At 41.7% G+C, this 25,896-nt stretch overlaps 1 protein-coding gene across 1 annotated transcript in view; it reads left to right on the top strand.

Moving 5' to 3' along the window:
* Positions 1-25,896, top strand: part of LOC139764464 (hemicentin-1-like) — a 253,923-nt gene that overhangs the window by 143,845 nt on the left and 84,182 nt on the right. The window contains exon 3 of the mRNA XM_071691018.1: positions 13,981-14,110. Coding sequence (XP_071547119.1) covers positions 13,981-14,110 — 130 coding nt within the window. The remainder of the gene's footprint in view (positions 1-13,980; positions 14,111-25,896) is intronic.

The raw sequence follows: 25,896 nt of genomic DNA, 5'->3' as shown, positions 1-25,896 counted from the left end.
CTGTGGATGCAGACAGTAGATAGAAGTTTAAAAGAGTTGTGTGACAGAAAAATATAGTACAACTGATGGGCCGCCCCATGAGTACAGAATTCCTTATCCGTAATGTAGAAGGATATAACTACAAACAGTTCATTGCACACACACACACACACACACACACACACACACACACACACGCATATAGACACTTTTAGTACACATTTCCACATGCTACAGCATTACCACACACACACACACACAAACACACACACACACACACACACACACACACACACACACACACACACACACACACACACACGCATATAGACACTTTTAGTGCACATTTCCACACGCTACAGCATTACCACACATCACATCTCTACACAATATCCCCTTCTCCGGCCTCCTTCCCCCATCACACAACCATACCCACATAACGTCCCAGTACCAACTCGCCCCCATGACCTAATGCATCAGACACACTCTGGTCTCTTGAACAGAAGAGACAGTCTAAACCTGCCCACTGGTCGATGTCCTTCCCGTTTATATATAGGCATATACGTTTAAAAAAAAAACCCATAGACAACCGTAATAACTTGGAGTTAAGTTCTCTGTAGGAAAACTTTCTACGTGAGTATACAGATAATAACTATTCCTTGCTCAAGGAGGATGGCGAAGGAATTCTTTAAGGCTTAATGGCTCTTATGTGTACCAGGTCAAGGTGATGAAGTGAATAACAAAACTTTCGGAGGGAAAAGATATTAAGAGGGAAGATCAGGGGATGCACTTACCGGGTAGAAAAGGATGCTTAAACAATTTATTAATAGCTTTTAAGCTAACGATACAGAAAGCTAATAAGGTCACAGCTCTTAAAGGTCAGAGTTGAGAGCCCTTACGTCACACATTTCACCCGTAAAGTTCATGATTATATAAAAGACACAAAAACTCTAGTTTTTTTTCGTTCATTGTGCCTTCTTTTATGCCCAAGATATGAGCACGTTCATTTACATTTTTAAGGGTCACTTATGATAAGATACCAAGTTAGTGTAAACTTCAAAAGCGTCAAGAAATTAACGAATGAGAAGTAAACAGTAGTATATTAACACTTGATTTCATATCACATTTCAAGGAATGATACACACACACACACACACACACACACACACACACACACACACACACATGTATATATATATATATATATATATATATATATATATATATATATATATATATATATATATATATACACACACCATGCCATGGTTTAGTAAGCCGGCATATTTTCAACAGGATACAGCAAAAAGTAAACCTTACCATTAAATCTTACTGAACAATTCCACCTTTTCTTGCATAACAATATAGTCTTAGGGTCTGAAATTAGATAAAGAAATCAATGTCTAACCGGGTTTTGAAGGTATTTACAAGGTTTTCATAAACAATATTTTGACGGTTCCAGTGTTCAACTCATCTAGTTGCAAAGAAACTTTTTTCCCAAGTCAGTATTTCATCTTTCAACTTTAAGTTTTATTCCATTTGAACTAGCAACCGTTTTCTCTTGTACTTCAAGAACATTTTCGTGATTTTCTTTATCGAATTCATTCAAACTTTTGAAACTTTTTACTTGGTCACCGCGAAGTCTATGCTTCTAACACAAATGAGATTTAACCTTCGTGTATCTGCATACACTACCTTTCTCAAAAACGGAAACAGTTTTGTCGCTCGTCTTTGTACATGCTCCAGCTTTTCCTCATCTTGCTTGAAAACTGAGTTCCATAATTGGTGCGTACATTAAAGATGTACTCTTACTAGAGCATTAGAAATAGGTCAGAATTATTTCTAGAGTGCCTAGCTATGAAGCCAAGCTTTCAGCTCCGTTTTTACTTGCTGCTAAACACAGTTTGACTACCTAATTGTTCTGTGTGTGTGTGTGTGTGTGTGTGTGTGTGTGTGTGTGTGTGTGTGTGTGTGTGTGTGTGGGGAGGGAGTCTTACACTTGTGGGGCCCCATCTCTTGAGCCTTCTCTACTGACATACAACTTTCTAAGCTTCTGTATGTTGTTTGTGTTTACCATGTCCTTATTCGGTTTATTCCATTCATCCACTACTCTTATAACATAAAAGCACTTGTCTATACCTGTTTTGGCTACTTTCTTTGCTTCATATTATGTTTCGTCCTCTGGTTCTTCTATTCCAAGACTTCAAGCTTCGAAGAGCTTATTACTCACTATCTGCGTCATCAATCTGGTTTAGAAACTTAGAGGTTGTGATCAGTTCACTCTTTTCTTTTTCCACGGTGGGCAAATGGAAGGTTCCTAACCTCTCCCTGTAAATCAGCTTTTTCAGTCATGGTACCTTCTTTGCTGCCTTTCACTTGGATCTTCTCTATGAACTCAAGAAGCATACTCAGGGTTTGACAGCATGTTCGAAGTGACCAGCTCATTGAATGCATGTCTAATATTTGCTAGCAGCCAGTTTGTTTCCCCTACCATTCTCCCATACACATAGATCACTGCAGCTCAGTTTTGCTAGATAACATTCATATCAACGCCTTGTTTCATTGCGCTCCATCCCTACTACTTTGCACTACTTGTGGTGAATGTCATCAGCCATGTATCAAACAAACTTTGGAAGCTGCCAAGGTCCCTATGTATGTTGATGCAGTCCTCCTCGTCTTTTATTTCCCTCAAGACTTTGACATAATCCGTAGAGATATTAGGATTAAAGTCCAATTCTTACTTAGGTGGTTTTTTCATCTCTATTAAGTCATCCATTTGCTTTTTACTATCTTTTTCATTACGTTACAGACCACATTCGTCTGTGTCTCTCTTCAGTAAAATCTTGCCTGGTATTTCAAGAGGTTTTTCTTCTGTATCTGCACACATCTTCAGCACATATGCTGACATCTCTTTAAGATTCTCTGTTATTCTGTTAATGTCTTCTCTTGATCCCTTAATGCTTTCCAAGCTTCTTACCCATTTAATCTCACTGGTGTTGAGGCTTTAGTGTTTTCCACTGTAAAAACTCTTCAGATCTGATTATTATCAAGGTCTTCATACATTCTTATACCATCCTTTCCAATTCTGGTTCATAGCTATTAAAATCCATTCCCAAATCTACGTTACCAAGTCTCTGCCACACTTTCTGGCTTACTTTTCTTAGGTATAAACCGACTGGTTTAATCTTTTATTGTTCGTGCCGTGATACTGTGTTTTCATTGTAGGGGTGTCTTTCATTTGTGACCAATCGTAGACCCTTATTTTCTATCCTCCTTAACTTCAGCACGCATGAATTGGAGGCGAGGAGAGTTAACATAGGTGAATGAATTAGGCCAGGTATTATCATGGCCTTGACTATGTGTAATTTTCCGATCTCTAGAAGGTGACAGAATCTCCACAGACTGCTCAGGGCCGCTTTATCGTGTGAGGATCTCTTGTTGATAAGATCTATCATCATACCCCTTGAAGTGCGTGTGTGACCCAGGATTCTGCAGCTCTTCTTGCGCGCTGCTGTGTTACCTTCCACGGTTATGTCGTTGGGTTTTATTCTTACCCGCGCAACAACAGTTTATTTCTTTATCTTCGTCTTCCTGTCCTTTCCGAATACGTCTAGCCTGGTTGCCTCTAAACAAATATGTTCTGAGAGTGTTATTCAAGACTTGAGTGGCGTCGTCGGCATAGATAATATCCATGCTTATGGCCCCAAATAATGGGGAAATGTCAGCAGTGTAAGTTATGAATAACGTTGGTGATAGAACGCTGCCCTAAGGGACCCCCTTAACGTGGAGAATTAGGGTGACGTTGCAGAGTTGATGATGATTTCTGCGGTGCGTTGGTACAGAAGACTACACCGAGGTCTTTCTGTGATCTCTGGTATGCTTGATGATAGTGATCTATATTGTAGGCCAAGATTGTCCACACTTTGCTGAGGGCTTTGCTTATGTCTCTTTGTATAACTGTCCAGTTCATTCCTTGTACTGCTGGATATAGAAGTTCTTTCTGCCGCAATCAAGATTGTTGTGGTTGCGCTTTCTGTTCCTTCCCCGGAAGCTGTACTCATTAGCGTTATAAAGGTTATTATTTTCACGGTGTCCTCATAACCTTTGGTTCATAATTCTTTCAGTGTTTCTCTAGGACTTCTATGAAGAGTCTCTCTCTCTCTCTCTCTCTCTCTCTCTCTCTCTCTCTCTCTCTCTCTCTCTCTCTCTCTCTATCTATCTATCTATCTATCTATCTATCTATCTATCTATCATTTATCTATCTTCCTATCTATATATCTATCTGTCTACCTATCTATCTCTATCTATCTCTCAGCATTGGACTGTAACCTTATACCACAGTCGTCCAAAGTCTATCCTTGTATATATGAACCGTGACCTTTTCCAATATTTTGTCTCAAGTATCAAAGTTAAGCAAAACTACTCACTGGACAAGGTAACTTTAAACGCTCCTCAATTATGTATGTTCTATCCATCCCTGGTGGTTGTGATGGTTCGGTATTGTCAAGTCTTAACAATCATTCGCCATCGTTAGCGACAAATCGGGAGATCACTACTGCTTCAGTAAAGGAAAGGTGCAACATTACCATTCACTCTGACATGCAAAAAAAAATATGTGGTTTGTCAGTTGCCTACATTGTTCACCGAGTCGTTATCTATCATAGTGACGTAGTTAGTGTGGTTCATATATACAGTAATCTTTCCACTCGATCAAACCAGTTCCACGACAGGTTAGGTGTAAGATGCATATGATGATAAATTCAAAAGCTTCTATTCAGTCTGTCTGCAATAGAGTCAGTTTTGTTTTTTGCATTGTCATTTGCGATGAATTCAAAAGCTTCTTTTCAGACCATCTGCAATATAGTCACTTTTGCTTTTTGCATTTTCATTTTCGGTGTGGTAGAAGAAATGCAATTTTGTAATAATTTCTGTATCCATACATATGTCTTAAACCGGATGAAAAAAAGAAACAGCAATGCAAGGAAGCATTATTGTCATCCGATCATCACATCCGTTACAACTGAAAGCATGCCGTGTTGGTCGAGTCATGACAAAATACTGTATACTCCATGTTGACTATGGTTTACCAATCATCGATCCTGTTTACCCGAGATTATCAGGAATTTCAGTCACCAGACATGGTCTGTGTCCACCAAAGACGGTCAAGGATTTCCGTCACCAGATATCGATTCTGTCTACCAGAAACTGTCAAGAACTTCAGTTGCCAGACATCCCTCCTGTCCACCAAAGACTGTCAAAGAGAATGATGTCTGCAAACTGTCCTATACCTGTGTATGATGACTTTGGTACACATGTGAATGAGAATTAGCTACAACGGAGACCTTTGTAGACACACACACACACACACACACACATATACACACACACACACACACACACACACACACACACACACACACATCCACACCCTGCACTACAGGTACAGACGAGGTGGGGGCATTACTCAAGGCCCAGACGCCAGAAGCAGCACAATCCAGCACAAGAAAAGGCTCTCCGCTCCACTCATTCTCAGGTACCATTAATGGAAGGTGCAGCCATTCCAGGTATTGGACTGGATATTGCCTGCGGGTTTTGCCGTCATTAAAGGCACTCCTGGCATATGTGAAGGGGGGGGGGGGGAGGGTTTTGCCTTGCCTCCTACATTGTGGGGTGAACGCCCAAAATAACGCTACAATATATAAAGTCAATTAGTGGGCAAACGACATCCCCTGGTGGCTCTTGTTCAGAACGTCTCTCTCTCTCTCTCTCTCTCTCTCTCTCTCTCTCTCTCTCTCTCTCTCTCTCTCTCTCTCTCTCACAGTCGCTTACTAGTTGTTGTTCGTCACGGAAAAAGAAAGGAATATATAAGTGGCTTGAAATCCTACCGTAAGTGCAGTATACTTATATAAACACATGCGAGGCAACACAAAAGTCTGATCAATGACACAGGATTAGAGCGATCAAAAAAAAAAAAAAAAAAAAACGTAAATTGATCACGATCGAATGCTGAAATTTCGAGTGGCAAATTCAGCATAAAAATCACTTACGCTAAAACTTTTTAAGCAGTGAAGGGATTTTAGCTGAGGCTTCTGCTTCCTTAATCTCGCTCGCGGGTGATTTACAGTCAGTGCTAAAAAAATCAACTCGCTATATACAAGGTCCTCAATGAATCAACAGCAGGAATTCAGAGTATCCCCATGCCCTTCTGAGATCACCAAGGCAAATATAGGCAAATAGTTTCTTTCTGAAAGATGAGTTTATCATAGAACAGAAAACGGAATTTCTGCACGAAAATAGGTGTTATGGTAACCGAAATCAAAATAGATTGCAAGGTTAAGGAAAAGTTTGCGAAGATTATGTTAAATACAGATTTATGATGCCATGAGCTGAGACGTAACTACGCTTCATATCGTAAATTTTATCGGGTACAGAAAAAGGACCTGGGGTACAGCGGAGAGTGTGTGTGTGTGTGTGGAAAGACAAGGTCACCGTCCGTGAGGGAAGAGATGGGACGTTTGATGGTAAGGTTGCCCATCAAACGATGGAAGTGAGGTGGCGTGTATCATGGAAAGGAAAGTACGGGAGAGGGTGGATGTGCTGGGACTATCATTCTGGAAGACAATATAAGACGAGGGTTGATGAGACAGATTATGATAGGGTAATAGAAAAGTGAAGTAGTCAGATGCGCATGGTTGAGAGAGCTGAAGATGGTGAGTTGAAATGGTTCAGACATAGGAAGAGGATGATTAAAGACAAAAAAAGATCACCTAAGTTCATTTCTAATCGCGATCACCTGCGTTCATCATAGCGATATCACCTGCATTCATCAAGCTGCGATCTGTTTTCATTATATTGCAATCACCAACTTTCATTAAGTCACGATCATATCTTTATATCGCTATAACCTGCATTCATTATGTCACGATCATATCTTTATATCGCTATAACCTGCATTCATTACGTCACGATCATATCTTTATATCGCTATAACCTGCATTCATGATGTCACGATCATATCTTTATATCGCTATAACCTGCATTCATTATGTCACGATCATATCTTTATATCGCTATAACCTGCATTCATTACGTCACGATCATATCTTTATATCGCTATAACCTGCATTCATTACGTCACGATCATATCTTTATATCGCTATAACCTGCATTCATGATGTCACGATCATATCTTTATATCGCTATAACCTGCATTCATTATGTCACGATCATATCTTTATATCGCTATAACCTGCATTCATGATGTCACGATCATATCTTTATATCGCTATAACCTGCATTCATTACGTCACGATCATATCTTTATATCGCTATAACCTACTTTCCTTATGTCACGATCATATCTTTATATCGCTATAACCTGCATTCATTATGTCACGATCATATCTTTATATCGCTATAACCTGCATTCATTATGTCACGATCATATCTTTATATCGCTATAACCTGCATTCATTACGTCACGATCATATCTTTATATCGCTATAACCTGCATTCATTATGTCACGATCATATCTTTATATCGCTATAACCTGCATTCATTATGTCACGATCATATCTTTATATCGCTATAACCTGCATTCATTATGTCACGATCATATCTTTATATCGCTATAACCTGCATTCATTACGTCACGATCATATCTTTATATCGCTATATCCTGCATTCATTATGTCACGATCATATCTTTATATCGCTATAACCTGCATTCATTACGTCACGATCATATCTTTATATCGCTATAACCTGCATTCATTATGTCACGATCATATCTTTATATCGCTATAACCTGCATTCATTACGTCACGATCATATCTTTATATCGCTATAACCTGCATTCATTATGTCACGATCATATCTTTATATCGCTATAACCTGCATTCATGTCACGATCATATCTTTATATCGCTATAACCTGCATTCATTAAATCGCGATTACCGGCGATGATTACATCACGAAATGATGCACGTGTCGAGTTGGTAATTTCCTCTATTTTCATTCAGTGGTATTCTTTTTCTCACCATCAGTTAAAGCAGTACTCATATGAGCAGGAAGAACACCTAGAAACACAATAGCTAATCCAGATTTTGGGAAGAACAAACAACAATAATATATATGGTACGATAGACATAAAAAAATGATGGTTAGAATATGGTACGATAGACCAAAAAATGGTTAAAATATGGTACGAAAGACTTAATAAAAAAAATGGTTAAATTATGGTACGATAGACTTAAAAAAAAAAAAAAGATGGTTTTCCTTAAGCAAAACAAGGCCCAGTGAATCATGTGTTGTTTAGAAAATAAAGGAAATGCAAGAAATGAAATGAACGAAGAAATCATTCGGTCGGATGAACGAAAGCTGTTCTTGCTCTACGACTTTTACAGCCCATTAACATTTCAGTTTCAGAAACCCGCAATAGGCGTTCGAGTATCAGTCATCACACACGGTGACGTTCAACAGCTTCTTACTGGAGAATTTCTACGAAAATATGGATCCCTGCTGGGCCACCACAACACACGATAAACCAGTCGATACCCCCCATGTAACTTCATCGCTCAATCAATCAACTCTACGACAAGATATACGGCACCTAACCTAACCCGAATCATCGAATGATTTAATTGACCATTACCTTGAAAGATATACAAGAGGAGAGAATCTTAATGAGCGAGGTACACGAAATACTGTATGAAGAAGGTGTCTGTCAAACACACCTAAGGACACCAGGGACCACACTCATGGACAATATAGAACTACACAACATTGTGTAATTTACACTTACCTCACTTCCAAGTCTCCTTGTTCCTGCAAAGAAATTTTGGACAAATTAAAATAATTGGACAAAAAAGATTGAATCAATCAAGGAAAATAACTATAAAATTTGCTGAAATATAACCAGATGTTGACGAGAATCATGAATGTTATTACGGTGGACATGGAACACAAGAGTGAAGCAGGAGTTTATTCTCTTGCGTTTCCGCTCGTCTGACTTCCTCAAACAGAATGATGTACAATTACTACAGGCAACATGTTATATACTCCCTCGTGGATATCTCATGAACAGTTCATGTGTCAGGCAAAAAAAAAAATTGAGGGACATGATGATGAGCAAGAGGTGTGGGACTCTGTCCCACACCAGTGAGAAGAGTGCCGTATACAATATTCAATTCGGTGCTTGCTACGTTTCTCACTGCGGTGAAACTTCATGAGGAGTGGGAGCAAGAACTGATGATCACAAGGACGACGCAAGAAACCACCGCACTTCAAACTTGTTGGTATTACACACATACTTAGTCATGAGCGCTTGCCCAAGTGGCAAGATGTGGTAGAAACTTTGTGTATAAGGTTTATGTAATAATACGTAAGAAGAAAGACGATCGAAGCTGATCACACCGCTATAGACGACACAACCAACCAGAGAATGTTTGGGCGTTTATGTATATACATGTGTATGTGGGTTGGGTGGGCCATTCTTTCGTCTGTTTCCTTGAGCTGCCTCGCTAACGCTGGAGACAGCGACAGGATTTGTGATTCAAGCCAAGGTCGCTCCGTTATTTGGTAGTTAGTATAGCGAAGAGGGCGGCGTTAGCGAAAGCAAGCAGCCAATGAGGAGGATGTATTCCCAGGCAACCGAAGGGGTGATCCACAAGGTGGTTCTGTAACATACTGTAATGATTTCATATCATTTTCTCTGAGGAAGACATACTAGCTAAAACTTTCGTAAGAGAGTAAACTCCTTCATTCTGTGTTTCTTTTCCCACCATAATTAACTCAGCAAGATGCATGACGTTAAACATAATTAACTGAAAATCATTAGATGAATATATGTAGAGTAACTTTAACAAAAATCTCATTTTACAATAATTACCTGAAAATTATTAGATATATAAATTTCAGAGTAACTGCACCAAAATTCCCATTTCACACTTTTCATATCAAATCAGCTCATTAATATTTGATCATCGGATTCATTCATTATTATCCGAAATGAACTGGCAATCAATTCATATGACGGATCTGTTGTGCACTGAAAATACTTGTAACATTAGTCATCGTCATATGACACGTAAGATATGATTTCTGCCTTTAAGTAAGATACTTTTGCAATTATGAAAAGATCTCATTGATGAAACTCTAAACATATGAAGTTATCACTAACAAGCAGGACAGTAAAATGTTAACATATGAAGATGTATATGGAGTTTTGTCACACCGTGGCAAATGATTTCATTTTCTTTCCCATCTTTAGCTGTTTCTAAACTATGAATAAATGTTGGAAACATGTAGGAGTAAGACTGAAACGAACTGGTTCTATGTACCTTACACACACACACACACACACACACACACACACACACACACACACACACACACATGTATTTTCTTATATTAATCGAGAAGGCCCGGATGAAAGCCATCTCATTTATGCTATACAGATATACATATATGCCCTATCCTAAGCCTGGTACACAAATTGTCGAAAAGCCCTTAGGGGATGATGAACAGCTAGGCTGACTCGGGACTGACTGTCGCAACCAGGATTCAAACGTATGGAAGAGTGTTTGGAAGGGAAAATTTGAGAGTAGATGTGAATAAAGCATGGTAATATATTAGGTGAATCATGTGTTGTTTAGAAAATAAAGGAAATGAAAGAAATGAAATGAACGAAGAAATCATTCGGTCAGATGAACGAAAGCTGTTCTTGCTCTACGACTTTTACAGCCCATTAACATTTCAGTTTCAGAAATCCTCAACAGGCGTTCGAGTATCAGTCATCACACACGTTGACGTTCAACAGCTTCTTACTGGAGAATTTCTACGAAAATATGGATCCCTGCTGGGCCACCACAACACACGATAAACCAGTCGATACCCCCCATGTAACTTCATCGCTCAATCAATCAACTCTACGACAAGATATACGGCACCTAACCTAACCCGAATCATCGAATGATTTAATTGACCATTACCTTGAAAGATATACAAGAGGAGAGAATCTTAATGAGCGAGGTACACGAAATACTGTATGAAGAAGGTTTCTGTCAAACACACCTAAGGACACCAGGGACCACACTCATGGACAATATAGAACTACACAACATTGTGTAATTTACACTTACCTCACTTCCAAGTCTCCTTGTTCCTGCAAAGAAATTTTGGACAAATTAAAATAATTGGACAAAAAAGAATTAATCAATCAAGGAAAATAACTTAAAATTTGCTGAAATATAACCAGATGTTGACGAGAATCATGAATGTTATTACGGTGGAAATGGAACACAAGAGTGAAGCAGGAGTTTATTCTCTTGCGTTTCCGCTCGTCTGACTTCCTCAAACAGTATGATGGAGAGAGGCACGTTAGCTGAGGTGCAAGTTTGAATGATGAGGTCTTGGAGGAAGTGAAGTTTTTAGATACCAGGGAGTTGATATGGCAGCGAAGGTAACCATGGCAATTGAGGTGAGTCATAGGGTGTGTGAGGGGGCGAAGGTCCTAGAAGCAATGAGAGGTCACTATATGTCAGAGCGAAGATGGGCATAGTTGAAAGTATAGTAGTCCCGACGGTGAATAATGTTTACGAGGCAGGGGCTCTTGATGATAATGCACGGAAAAGGACAAATGCGAAGAAACATCATATGCTTGATGGCAATATGTTACGTGAGTAGGGTTAATCGGGTAAGAATAGTAAACAAGAGGTGTGGTGATAAGAGGAGTATGGTTGAGAGAGCTGAATAAGAATATGGTGAAATGGTTTGGACATACGGAGAGAATGTGTGAGGGGAGGGTGATAAAAAACGGATTTATGTGTCAGAAGTGGAGGGGACAAGGAGAAGGGCGAGACCGAATTGTTGATGGAAGGATGGAGTGGAAAAGGTTTTGCGAGCTCGGGACCCGACCGTGGAAGAGGGTGCCACAACGGACAGAGTGAACTGGGGCAATGAGGCATAAAGCTGAGCCTGACGTGGTGTCAATGGCTCGAACCAGAGCATATGATGAAGCCTGATGAAACCACGGGAGGGGGTGTGGTGTCTGTCTGAACATTAGGATGTGGTTTTGATGCATTACACATGACAGCCAAGAGAATGGAAGGCCATTTCTTCGTCTGCGGCTGCACCGGGAGTGATAGGTTACCAGTGGCAAAAAGCTGTACTACGCATGGGAGCATATAGTCCACATTCCTCTGCTTCAAGAAGTAGTTCAGCCATGAGATGCAGGAGCGCGTGGAAAGACTCAGGGCTGGCGGTGATCCACCACCCTCTTCCCTCAACTTGGAATCCCTCATTTTTTTCCTTCTGAATGTATTCCTGGCTTCTCTCTCTCTCTCTCTCTCTCTCTCTCTCTCTCTCTCTCTCTCTCTCTCTCTCTCTCTCTCTCTCTCTCTCTCGTCGTCTCCTCTGTGACTTTTGATGAAAAGCACACTGAATTCCACCTTGTCTCCATACTTCTTACTTTGCCTAAATACCTCCCGAATAGATGACTTCAAATCAATCCTAATGATAATGGGTCGTTAACTTACATGTTGATTATAATCACCTATTTTTATTTTTTTTGTTATCGGAATTGCATCTGGCAGATCTGTAGCCTCCAGTAATCTTTTAAGGAGTTTTCCCTCTTCCTCTTCCCTGCCTTCTTTACCTGATGTATGATCTAAACCCAAAATAATATGTGTGGTTTCCGTCATTCAGTCTCTTGCTTTACCCGTCATTTTAATATTTGCCTCAACCAGTCATTATTAGCTAGATCCTCCGGTGTTGGACTGCTAATCTCTGTGTCTCAGACTTTCTTTAATCACCCCCCCCCCCCCCAACCCACATCGTACCGCTTTTACCTAACAAGCGCTGATCATGTACGCTCAGCACTTCTTTGAAGGGTCATCACCCAGGTCATGAACTTTCACCGATTGCGACATCTATAAGAATATATATTGTTCTTTTTCCTGTGTACTTCTGTTTGTACGTCCCCGGGTGTCTGCTCCGCTGCGTCATTCTTCATGTTCTGTGTCTGTACTGTAGATCAGCCTCTGAAGTTTCTCCTGCTACCTCTCTATGCCCACTATTTTCAGTAGATTCTGACCTTAATTCCTTTCAATGAATTTCCCTTTTTTCTTCTGTTTCTGTACCTTCTGAATCCCATTAACTAATCCGAACCTTTTTTTTATATCAATTGTTCATATCTTTAACTTCCGTAACTTCTTCTCTCATCTCATAGCATTATGCACGATTTTTAACTCGATTTCTCGGTTTGTATGTATCCTTTAGTTGTGTTCACTTCTGTCCCTTTTTTTCCAGTTATTTCACACCACCTCTCCAAACTCTTGATCTCTGGTGATTCATGCCATATTTCTTCATCTTCTTTTTCTCTTGTGGCTCTTCCCACAAGTGTCTGGTGTTGAATAACTCCTTTATCTGAATTTGTTTCTGAAAATATCATATTTAGATATTGAAAAAAATGAAAGACTTTAGTGGTTGATAAAAGATTTAACTTGACTTTGGGTCTGGGTGTCTGGATTACATGAATTCCCTGCCTTCATTCATTGCTGTCTTTTCCCTTGACTCATGCAATGGTAAAGAAGTACAAGGTTCGCTAAAATAGTATAATTAACTGTATGTGTGTGTGTGTGTGTGTGGGTGTGTGTGTGTGTGTGTGTGTGTGTGTGTGTGTGTGTGGAATGGAGTCTCGTAAGTACAAGTAATATCACCAAAACACTGCGTCTACTAGACACTGTTGAAATATCTATATGTACTTGGATGGAAGTATGGCCAGCAAAATTTGTATATACCTAACAATTTCCTTTTTATATAAAGTCAGAGTCTCAAACGTATACACCAGATTGAGTGGTGTACAATTTTGTGATATGATAACGATTTAAAAAAAAAAATGTGTTACATATGATTTATGTTTGATAACGTGTTATTCATTCATATTTGCACTGTATTGATTAAGAACGTGTTTCTGAGTGTCACTGTTGTCTTCGTCCAGTGCTGGCCCAGCTGACGGTGCTAGCCAACGAGACGGTGGAGGTGCCATGTGACCTGTCCACGCGGGGGATGGCCGACGTGGCCATCATCGTCCTGTGGTACCGCGGGGCCTCGCCAGCACCCTTCTACAGGTACGTCTCCAACCTCGCCTATCACCACCAGCCTCTTCAACTGTTCACCTTCATCATCATCATCAGCTCCGCTGGCTTTTCCTGTATTAGATCCGTACATTTGGTCTTTCTCGTAAACATGTCTCTCTTAATTTCCTGATGCATCTATGCTATTCGTTGCATCAGGGTTTGCATCTGTGTCTTACTCTGCATCATCATCATCGTCTCTTGTGTCTCTCCCTGCAACGCTACCGCACCCGTGGACATCACTGCATCACCAGTATATACATGGCTCTTCTGGATTAACCACTGCATCTGTGTTTTTATCTGTATCTCCAGAGTATCTATGCCTTTCCCTGTATCACCCCTAGGGCCAGATCTTCCCGTGGATCATTGCCAAATTTCGATCTTTCTCTGCATCACCACATCTGTACTGGTCTTTCCCTGCATCACCACTACCTCTGGACATCTCTCTGCATCGTCACAATATTTTGGGTTGTTCCCTGCATTACCACTGCATCTGTGTCTTTCCAAGCATCACCGATTTATATGTATGTCTTTCTTGCACCACCACTGCATTTGCGCGTTTCTAAAAAAGAAATGTAAAAGTACGAGTCAAGGGCGAATCAGTAGTCTTTTTGGCCAGCATGTTATTGATTACATGTTCCCTGAACTCCCTCCCCTGGTGTAAATAATTTTTCTTTATGATTCCCACATCAGCCTTCCCCTCTTGTATATTATGGCATTTGTTTTTGTCTTTTCCCTTCATCCTGTACATTTTCACTCCCTTATTCTTCCCTGTACCCCTATGATATCTACTGCTTTCATTGAATTAAGAGAGAAAGATATTAAATCAGGCATAAATCTAGGCTCTATAATGTCCTCCTTAATGGAAAGGAAACATTCTACACTACCTTAGATTCACAACCTTCTTATGGTAACTTAAGAAACTTGAAAAGGAATTAGCATCAGAAGTTTACCAACGAGTCCGCCATATGAATCAGTCCTTATCATCGCATACCTGCCTGACTCTGTGCATCTATTGCAACTAGGGGTGTCGTCTTATCATCAACTCGTAGAAGTGAATTACAAAATTCGTGAAGCACTTTTAAGAATTTTCCAAATCTTAAAAGAATATCCTTGAATAAACTGATGACTTGAAAGAATGGAACACGTCATTGGGCTGGGAAGTAATTATGATGTACATTGTAAAACGAGATGCAAATAAGCCTGTTATGCAAACACAAGTATATACCTTTCTTTCATGACTGTTAGACCGTTGCCCACCATAACGAGGCAGCGCCAGGAACTGGGGACCGAGCCTGATGTCGCCTGATAAGATGTGTCCTCGCTTTTTTTTTTCATTCCGCTTTCCTTTCTCTTCTTTTTTTTAAAGTAATAGTACAGGAGGGGATTATTTCGAGCTCCGAGAAAGGAGCTCGACCACTGCCACTGAGAACATCACCAGCATCATTAACAACTCATCACTGGCAGTGCCATCATCATCACTGGCAGTGCCATCATCATCACTGGCAGTGCCATCATCATCACTGGCTGTGCCATCATCATCACTGGCAGTGCCATCATCATCACTGGCAGTGCCATCATCATCACTAGCTGTGCCATCATCATCACTGGCAGTGCCACCATCATCACTGGCAGTGCCATCATCATCACTAGCCTTGCCATCATCATCACTGGCAGTGCTATCATCATCACTGGCAGTGCCATCATCATCACTGGCTGTGCCATCATCATCACTGGCTGTGCCATCATCATCACTGGCAGTGCCATCATCATCACTGGCAGTGCCATCATCATCATCAACACCGCTGTAAGAAATGTATGTAAAATATTAAGGTAAGATATGGTTTGACCAACACACGTCTCCACCTCCATCACAACACCATCATCGCCAGTACAGCCACTGCCCTTACTATTATCCACACCACAGTTATCATCAACAACCATCAGCACTTATCACGTCATCATCATCATCATCATCACCCAATTCTTACAACCAACACAACCACTATCACCACCGGTTTCATGACCTACGTTATAACCTCCATAACCCTACCAATATCACCGTGAACATCGTCATGCCATCTTTATCATCATCATTATCATCATCAGCATTTCAGCATCTCTCTCACCATCACCATCTCCAGTCCATCACCGACCATCACCCTCTTCAAACAGATGCTACAAACTCACCATTCTTAACTGTGCCACTATCATCACGACCTTTAGCATCATGACAATACCTATCATCACTGTCGCCATGATCTACACCAGTAATATCACCATGATCGCTATCATCACTACCTGTATCACGACGACCACATCTCCTATCGCCTTCCTTGTGCGACCATGAGACCATCGCTACCAAGGACCTCAGTGTCCCTCAAGACCCCTTCCTCATTCTAACTAGGCTCGAGGTCAGAAACATTCTAATCTGCTCACCGTCATAAGAAGCACTTCCACCACCACCACCACATCCACCATCACCATCACCAACGTCAAGGCAGGTCGCTAGCTTCACTTGGCCAGGCAGGAACCTTCTCTCAGCCTACCACTGCTATTACTGCTACCATCATCACCAACGCCACTGCTGCTGCAGCCTTCGTCTCCCTTCACCAACTGGTATAAGAACCTTGGCTTCGTTGTTACCGTATCTACCACTATCACACCCTCAGTGTCACTACTACAGCCACGACAGCCTTCTGCATCCATGCTATTACAGTGGTCATTACAATGATAAAGTTGTGTTGTAATCCGAAAAACCATCGTATGAATATGTAGCGGTAAACCTAGTGGATACAAGGAGACCACCACTTTAACGTAGGCCTAATGTGAAAACAGGAGTTATAGTATGCTGGAAATGTGGCCTTGATAATCCACAGGGGAACCATCATATAGAGGTGTCCCATATTTCAACATAAACAAAATAGCTCCATCCTAGTACGGTAATCTTCTGTTCCATCACATAGAAATGGTTACATCTCACCGCACAGAAGACATACACTATATCCTACTGACAGGTTACCAACCTTATCCATAGCTGGCACTACATAATAATGAGTTACTGTCACGTATGTATGAGGATGTCGCTCTAAAGAGGGAACAAATAAATAGGAAATAAGTTCTGGCTGTTTTCCGACATACTCTCGGTATAGTTTGTCCATTATCATTATAAGCACAGGAGTAGGTAGGAAAGATATTGCCAGAATAATCATGCGTCACATAAAACACTTTGGTCCAGTTGTGACCCAGATCTCTTCAACTACTCATGGCTACACGGTAAAATCCCTAACATCTGGAAGCTTGCTAACATAATACCAGTCCTAGAACCCTCCACACCACACCACAAGGCTTCTACCGCCTTGTATCACTGTCTCCAGCGTCCAAAATTCTGAGAAATACTGATCCACAACAGAATCAAGGCAAATATATATTCCACGCTTACACAATATGGTTTCAGACCCAGCCACTCAAACATCGTAATAGATAGTGACTTTACAAACGTATTCTAAATGGTATCAATCAACCACAACCCCAGTCCTGTACAATTCTAGGTGGCAATAGACATCAAAAAAAGCATTTGACACCTTACCCCCAACATATCTTGACACTAAAGATCCTTGACGTCAACTTTCAAAACAATGACAAAAAGAGGTTATCCAGTTTCATAGTCGGCCGCCATGCCAGAGTCACCCACAGTGGATTCACCTCTAAAACCCTGAAGCTTTATAATGGAGTTCCCCAAGGAGCAATTCTTTCTCCAGCCCTCTTCAGTCTCTTCACGAACTCCAATTACCTCCAGCAGACCACAGGGTACAGGCCCTCTCTACTAGGTCCTTTCATAAGCAGATAACCTCACAATCACATCACAACACTGGCACCGCAGTAACAACAAACATGCGGCATCACATCACCGGAGTAGAGCATTGGCTCTGCAAGAACAGAATGTCTGCAAGAAAATGTTCATCTACACCTTAAACCCCAGACGAATACGAATTCAACTTACACCCTTCAATCACATCTCATGGCCAGGTACTCCCACCCAACATAACAGCAACCATGTGAGAAACACACTGCACGTAACATTCCATCCCAGACGAAAAAAAAATGCATAAATGCAACACTCAAACTATATGTCCTCAGAACACAAAATGGCATAAGATTTGGACAAGAAAAAGAATTTCTTAGCATCCTCTACACACAATTCATCCACTCCACGGTAAACCACGCCTAACTTGCTTGGCTTTCCACCCTCTCTCAAAAACAGACTTAACAAAGCTGCAAACTACACAACATAGAACCCTCAGAACAATCACTGGCTGCCTAACAACTACAAACGCTCAACACCAACACAGGGAAACAGAGAACCTTCCCTGTTCAATATACTGTTGAGAACACTGCATTCATAGTCTATATCGTAAGGAGGTAGGGTTGGAACTGTAATGTCAGTCACACATTGACGTTATAAGATAGCTCGGGTGTGTGTGTGTGTGTGTGTGTGTGTGTGTGTGTGTGTGTGTGTGTGTGTGTGTGTGTGTGTGTGTATGGTAAAGGAAAGGAGTGGAAACAGAAATTCGTCAAGGGAAGGGCTGGATATATGTCAAGGTTCAGGTGATATGACCTCAATCTGTAGCCTATTTCTCACTGATTTCTTTCAGGGATACTCCTTCCATCTATATGGAGAAGGATCAGTGCTTTAAGAGTATAGGTCACGTTACAGGAGACTGGTTTACGCGCCGTCTCACTGGCAGACCAACACCAATAAATCGTGGGACTATGGCCACCGTGTTCGATTGTGTACTGATGGCTGGAACTCTTGAGTTAGGTGGATTGCTTCCAGGACTTGTGTCATGCCATAACTGGCGTTCTTTTTTTTCTCTCTCTCTCGTCCATAGTGAAGGTCATAGCGTGCTGCCAGCAGCACTGGTGCTACTAAGGTGCTCCCTCGATCAGTGAATGATAATGCGTCTTCCAAGGGTACTTGCTGTATGCTGTTTAATGTGTACAATGTCCACAGGAATTCACTATCAACAGTTGAAATTCCTCACATACATACTGGGGCCGTTTTGATTAATTGGGTCCGTCCTGGAAGACGCTGTTTTGGTCACATACTAAGGTAGATATTATCATAGTGGGGCTGTTCTAGTTCGAGCCTTTTTTTTAAGTCATAAAGTAGGACTATTTTGGGTAGAATGGGGCTGTTCTGGATGGGGTCGATTTTTGTTTAAAGTGGACCCGTTCTGATTGAGGGTGTTTTGGTAAGATAGTAGGAACATTTTGCTTAAAGTAGGGCCGTTGTAGTGGGGCCATTTTTGTCACAGGGTAGGACCGTTTTGGTGAGAGTGGGATCGTTCTAGTTGGGGAGATTTTGGTCACAGGGTAAGGCCGTTTTAAGTAGAGTGGGGCCTCTCTACATGGGGCAGTTTTGGTCATAGAGTCAAGCCGTTATGGTTAGAGTGGTGTCACTCTAGTTGGAGCCATTTTGGTCACTGAGTAAGGACGTTACGGTTAGACTGGGGCCATTCTGGTTGGAGCTCATTTGATTACAAAGTAGGGCCAATTTGGTCAGAGTGGGGCCGTTCTAATTGGGCTCGTTTTCAACTGGGTCCGTCTTCCCGCAAATCCGGTAGCTATAGGGAAAGTGATATACGTGCAAACGTCCACAGAACCTTGTAAACATGCTCCCCGTGGCCTCTCCTGGACTGAAAACGACTAAGGATTCGGCAGGTACCGGTCAGCGATGGCTACTTCAGCACCAATCTTGATGCAACCTGAGAAAACGCTTTCTATCCTTCCTTCTATACTTGAATCTAAAGATACTCAGGTTCCAGCTCCTTTCCTGTCAGCTTCACCCAACCTTCCACCACAATGCCCTGGTTTCTGGCTACAGACTCTCATTCCCCAGTTCATATTTCTATATTTTTTCTTGAGTATGGTTTCATCAATCTTCTTTTCATGTCATCACTTACGGTATGATCAAACAACTCAAGCTTGATAGGATCAATTCACCCAACTTGTCGATCGTCTACGACATCCTCGGTTTCCCTTCTACCATGTGTGATGATAAGACCGAGTGATGATGGAGTATCAGTCCCTCTGATCCTTGTGTGCTCAGTGATTTGCTGTAGAAGAATATTCTCCCACATACGCCCTAAGAACTCCATGACTCTGTCACCACGAGAATCCAAATTTTCACGGTCTTTATTCTTATGACTGAACTCCCCACATTACCAATACTTCATCATCTCCGAGAAGTGCATATTTCAATGCCTCTTGCACCATCCTGCTCTCTCTCTCCTCGCTCTTTCCAACTGTGCGTTGCTTGAGGTCCTGAGGACTTTACATGACCAACACCATTATTCACGCCTTCCCTGCACCTTCTTTTCCCATTTTGTCTTGTATGAATCGGGTATCACACCGTATTTACTGAAACTAAAGGCTCTTTCAAATCAAGAAGGCCAATTCTCCTCCCTCCCCCTGGGGTTTCCAGGGCAGAGTAGAGGATAAATCTATGTATATTCATTTCGTTTATGTATTAAAAGGTCGAATTAAGTCGTCTTGATGCTGAAAAGCGGGAAACGAATTATTGTAAAACAAAAATATGAAGAGAAAATTCGTTTTATCGCGAGAAATTTAAGAGGTTACTACAAGCCCATCTGCATTAGTATACATTACTTTCAGTCTAACATTTTCATCACTTGACATTCCTGGACCCTCTGCGGTACAAGTAAGGACTGTTCCATCCTCTTGCCTCTTTTGATGTTTGCCACATTTGATGTCTCACTTTTTTCTTCTTTTTTTCGCCCTTTGACTGTATCCTTTGCATTTCGGTCTCTCTCCTCTCTTGGCGTATCTCCTTTGACAATGACATCAATGAATACCTGACTTTCTTGGCCTGCTTAAATACCTCCTGATCACAGAACTCCAACTGCTGGTCGCCCCATTATATCTCGACTGTATCTAATTCTTCTCAACTTGAAAAAAGACACTGCGTTTGACACGTCTGTCGCTTTTTAGTAGTCTTTTTAACATTGCTTGCTCTTCCACCCGTTTTCCTTTGTCTGAAATGTGATCTTCTGCCAGTCCAAATCTGATCAAAATATTTTACGTCTATCTGTCTCCTGCTTCACTCATTTTTATACTTTAGGTGCCACACACTCGCCCGTTCAATCATTCAGTGCTTTGTTAATCTATCTCTCTGTCTCTGGCATTATCTACATTTCTCTTTTTTCTCCATCAAGCACACTGATCATGAATATAGTCTGCAATCATCTTAAACCTTTGATCTCATAGACAGTATTTCCCCTTTTTGTTATATATCTGTCACTGCGTATTACTCCCTCTACTACTTCAATCTGTAAATCCTTGTGCACCTGTGTTTCAGTGTCTCCGGAAGTCTGTTTCACTACGTTGGGCGTTATGTTGCATTTCTTTTTATTTGTCTCCTATTTTGCTACTGCTCTCTGCTTTATATTCTCACTCGTCTCTAGTATGAGTGTATGTGTATGTGTGCCTGTGTGTGTGTGTGTGTGTGTGTGTGTGTGTGTGTGTGTGTGTGTGTGTGTGGACAGAGAATTTTCCTTTAGGATTTCTTTTCTTTCAGTTACAGGACAATGAATGAATCCTTCTTGTCAAAGACATCTGTTTGCCTTTCTGGCCTCACCACGCTCATCTCAATGTTCTGATCACTTCCTGCTATTACAAACATCCTCGAAATGACCCAATGGTCCGCTGCTTCCTGTATTCTTTATCTATGAGTGCGGAGGCTCAGAATTACTCCGTTTAGTAGAAATGTTGAAGAGTAACACCAAACAGATGACGTTGTTTTGATCACTGAATTCCCCTATTCCCATGTATCACTCGATGGTCAACTATTGTGCCTGAAGGCATCACCCTACATAATCTCATCTACCGTTTCTTAACAAGGGGTAAGAGCATATCCGTACACGAACCCACTACTGTTGTCTAGGGAAATGACGGTAGGCGGGATGGAGACAAAAGTAAGGCACAGCCGCAAGTTCCAGAAGCATTTTCTCTTGTTTTCTATATTCCAACTCAGGAGACGAGGGAGACATTTCACAAGAGAACTCTTCATCCGTATCTAATCCCCGAGATGTCCAGACGCTTGTGTTGCAGCACGGGTTTATTATCATAACCCTCTGGTTCTTAAACTTGTGTTGTGTAGCCTGAGGGTGGATTGTGTTGCCTTCGGAAAACTTTGCAGGCAGGAATAATTCATCGTAATAGACGCGTCCATTCTGAGCTTAGCCAGATAATGCAGCTCGTAAATGATCCCTGGAATATGTTGAGAAAAGTGATGACGTTATCGTCCAGGTGGGATCGGTCGACTGTTGAAGATATGTAGGAGCAAGGATGAGGGAGATGAACGGGCGGGAACCAACGACTGGGAAGTATGTGCAAGTTAGGATGAAAGACAAGCAGTAACAGGAGAAGAATAAAACGAGGTAAATCGGCTTTAGCGGGAGAGAATGGCAGAGAGAAAGAGGGATTTAGTGAAAAAGAATGACAGAGGGAGAAAGAAAGAAAAGGAGAAGATGACAGAGACAGTATTAGGGATAATAAATGTGGCAGACGTAATAAGACAATAAAGATAAAAAAGAAACTGGAGAAAGGTTGAGGGAACTAGATCGCAGAAAGGAGGTAGAAAGAATCATGGAGAAAGAAGTGATGAGGAGAGAAAACCCTCATAACGAGGAGATGAAGGACCCAGCCAAAAGCAGAATAACGATCGTGGGTGGAAGATTATGCGAGATAAGGAGCTTTCACGTCGCTTCGCTATCACTACCATTTTGTAGATACTGGAACAGGGGGAACGTGTGGTAAGGTATGACCCGGTGAGAGGAACTAAAGTCTCAGTTTTGAAGCGTCGGTGGTGTAAGTAAGAGCGGCAGCCTACCCAGGATGTCTAGTGAGACGAGAGTGGCGGCGTGAGGGCAGGACCCTGAACACAAGACGTGGCATTTTCCAACATCGGAGTGCGTCTTGGGGTCACAGAGTCAAATACTTTTCTCTTTACGTCGGTGTTTCTGGAGACTGCACCGGGTTTATACACGTGAATGTGAGGCAATATCAGTGGATGGAATGAACCTCAGAGGGAAGGGAGAGAGTAGATACTTGGGTCAAGCGAGATCTTCACTGTTCTTGAAGGCGATGGCTTGACGGATGTCAAACCCACACGATCGAAACGCTCAGGCTATGGAAGTGCTAAGCTGACAGGACACAGACCCGGTGGCGTTTGAGAATCGAACGGAATATCTTCGGGTGCAGATGGGGAGGAGAAATTACGGAATACGACTCCCGGTGCTGAAGGTGCAAATAAAAGATGACGCCCTGAAGTAGTGAGAACGACAAGAGAAATGAAATTGATATTATACACAGGTTTAAGAAAACGGAGAAGTGATCTCGTAGGTCGAAAATGGGTGGGTGAGGACTCTCAGGGAAGGCTCCCACTCCAGCTTAAAGCTGACGGGAGAAGCTTACTGAAGCAGCTGAGCCAGGTCTAGCAATGGTTAGGATCATGACCTTTGACGGTGTCAGGTCATAACCGCAGACAGGAAGCAGGTTGAAGTGAGGATATCAGTCATAATGCAATGATTCTTCCAGCACATCTTTCCTCAGCTGTCAGGTTCCTGTGATTCAGGAACGATAATAAAATATCTATATCTTGCTTCTTACATGCAGACTGGCATTCCTACATACGTGTGTGAAAATGTGTGTGTATTATATGGTATGCAAATATTAATATAGGCACAATCGTTCTTTACGATGATCATGCTAGAGTCCAACAAACCTACGTCTTCGGCATCATCGGGTGCTAAGAATATCCAGGTTCCCGCCTGCCTCTGCTGCCAATGAGAGGGAGGTGTCCAGCAGTGGTAGTACCAGACCCAAGCATGGCCCTTCCCTCAATAATGAACCTGTCTATTTTCCTATTCACTAAACCAACATTTGTGGTCTCTCTCTAGTAACCTCTTTTCTGTTGAACATCATCATCTTTCTAGCACCTCTGCATATATCTTACTTCTCTCTGAGACCCAACTGTCTGATGATGTTCCCACTAGCCCCTTTCTCATATCCAACTATAATCACACACGAGAGTCCGGTTCAAAGGTGGTGTTTGTGCAACTTCCAACATCAACAACTCAGAGAAACAATGTTTCTGGGGCGGTTCTCGCAGCTTCATTGTGCTATGCTGCAATCACTCCATTGGTGTGTGTGTGTGTGTGTGTGTGTGTGTGTGTGTGTGTGTGTGTGTTCATTTTACACACATGATATTAAGAATATGTATGTCACTGCACGTCGTTTCGGCTGATATGTACGACTATCATCCTATACCTTATGATGGTACACAAGGGGTTTTCTCTGTACTGTGGAAAAAAAAAAATGACGACACGTTCCTATAGAATATGGTATACAGATATTGCCGGATGAATTCTCATACCTTTCCCGGTAACTTATCACCGCCAGAGCTATTGTTATCCAACACTTACGACTCGAATGTCTCTCTTCGTCACGGAAATGTATTTACACTAGGTGCTATACAGGATTTATTCTATATAACCATTCCAAGTATTTGGTCCATACATACGTATTCTAGTGATGTAGAGAGAGGTATGTAGGCGAATGGGCTTAGGGTAGTTATACAGTCCAATGGTGTAAGGAGAGGCACATAGTCTGGTGGTGTGAGGAGAGGTATTTGGTCAAGTGGCACAAGGATAGATCCCTGGTCTAGTGGTGTAAGGTTAGGTACCTAGTTCAGTGGTGTAAGGGTAGCTTCCTAGTCTAATAGTGCGTGGGGAGATACCTACCCTAGTTGTACGTATAAGAATGAGAAATGCTATGTCTACGTAAGCAATCTGGAGAAATATTAGGTTTTCCGTACCAAAAGGAGGAAGGTCAAAGACTTCTCTTTAATAGTACCAAACTAAGAAACAGCCACTGATCTTGACCACAGCAGTGTATTCAAGATCTTCCTCACCAGTGTGAGGAGCTCTGTCTACTTCGTTACAATGCAAATACCCGGATGTTTCTTTACCGACACGAGGACTGTCATGGTCTCTTTAATAGAGAAGCCTCACATCGTTCCCCTTTAAGTGATAAAAGCCTTGTCCTCCTCGCCAGCATGAGGAACATAGGACGATAATAATTCAGGCCTCCCTCAGCAAAATGAACGGTGTCTGGACCGTCTCCTTACCATGTGGATATCTTGCTCATCCTGACCAACACTGGGGGAACGCCAAGACGTTCGCCTCGACAGGAGGCAAGTTTAGCCATCCTCACCAACGAAAGAAACCCTTGGACGTCCTCCTCAACACGAGGAAACTTAAACCTCTCTCTCTCTCTCTCTCTCTCTCTCTCTCTCTCTCTCTCTCTCTCTCTCTCTCTCTCTCTCTCTCTCGCCAATATGAGGTACGTCGAGACATTTCTTCCTTAATATGAGAAAAGTTTAGCGAACTTCACCAACACAAGGAACATCAGGACGACCTCTTTAACAATGGACAAGTCTGGAACTCCTCACACATATGAGTAACACTGGGACCTTTCCCATTACCAATGTCCAAATTCTGTTCTTCTCCAGTATGATCGCGGCAGTCGGTCCACAATCCACCTAGGTGTTTATCCTCCCCTATAACCCTATAAGACTCTCTCTCTCTCTCTCTCTCTCTCTCTCTCTCTATATATATATATATATATATATATATATATATATATATATATATATATATATAGCGTTAATGATTAGGGCATTCATTTGCTCACGT

This window comes from Panulirus ornatus, chromosome 4, assembly GCF_036320965.1.
Source record: "Panulirus ornatus isolate Po-2019 chromosome 4, ASM3632096v1, whole genome shotgun sequence".
Lineage (NCBI taxonomy): Eukaryota > Metazoa > Arthropoda > Malacostraca > Decapoda > Palinuridae > Panulirus > Panulirus ornatus.
Note: the sequence above shows the minus strand (reverse complement) of the source record. Positions and strands in the feature narration are given on the sequence as shown.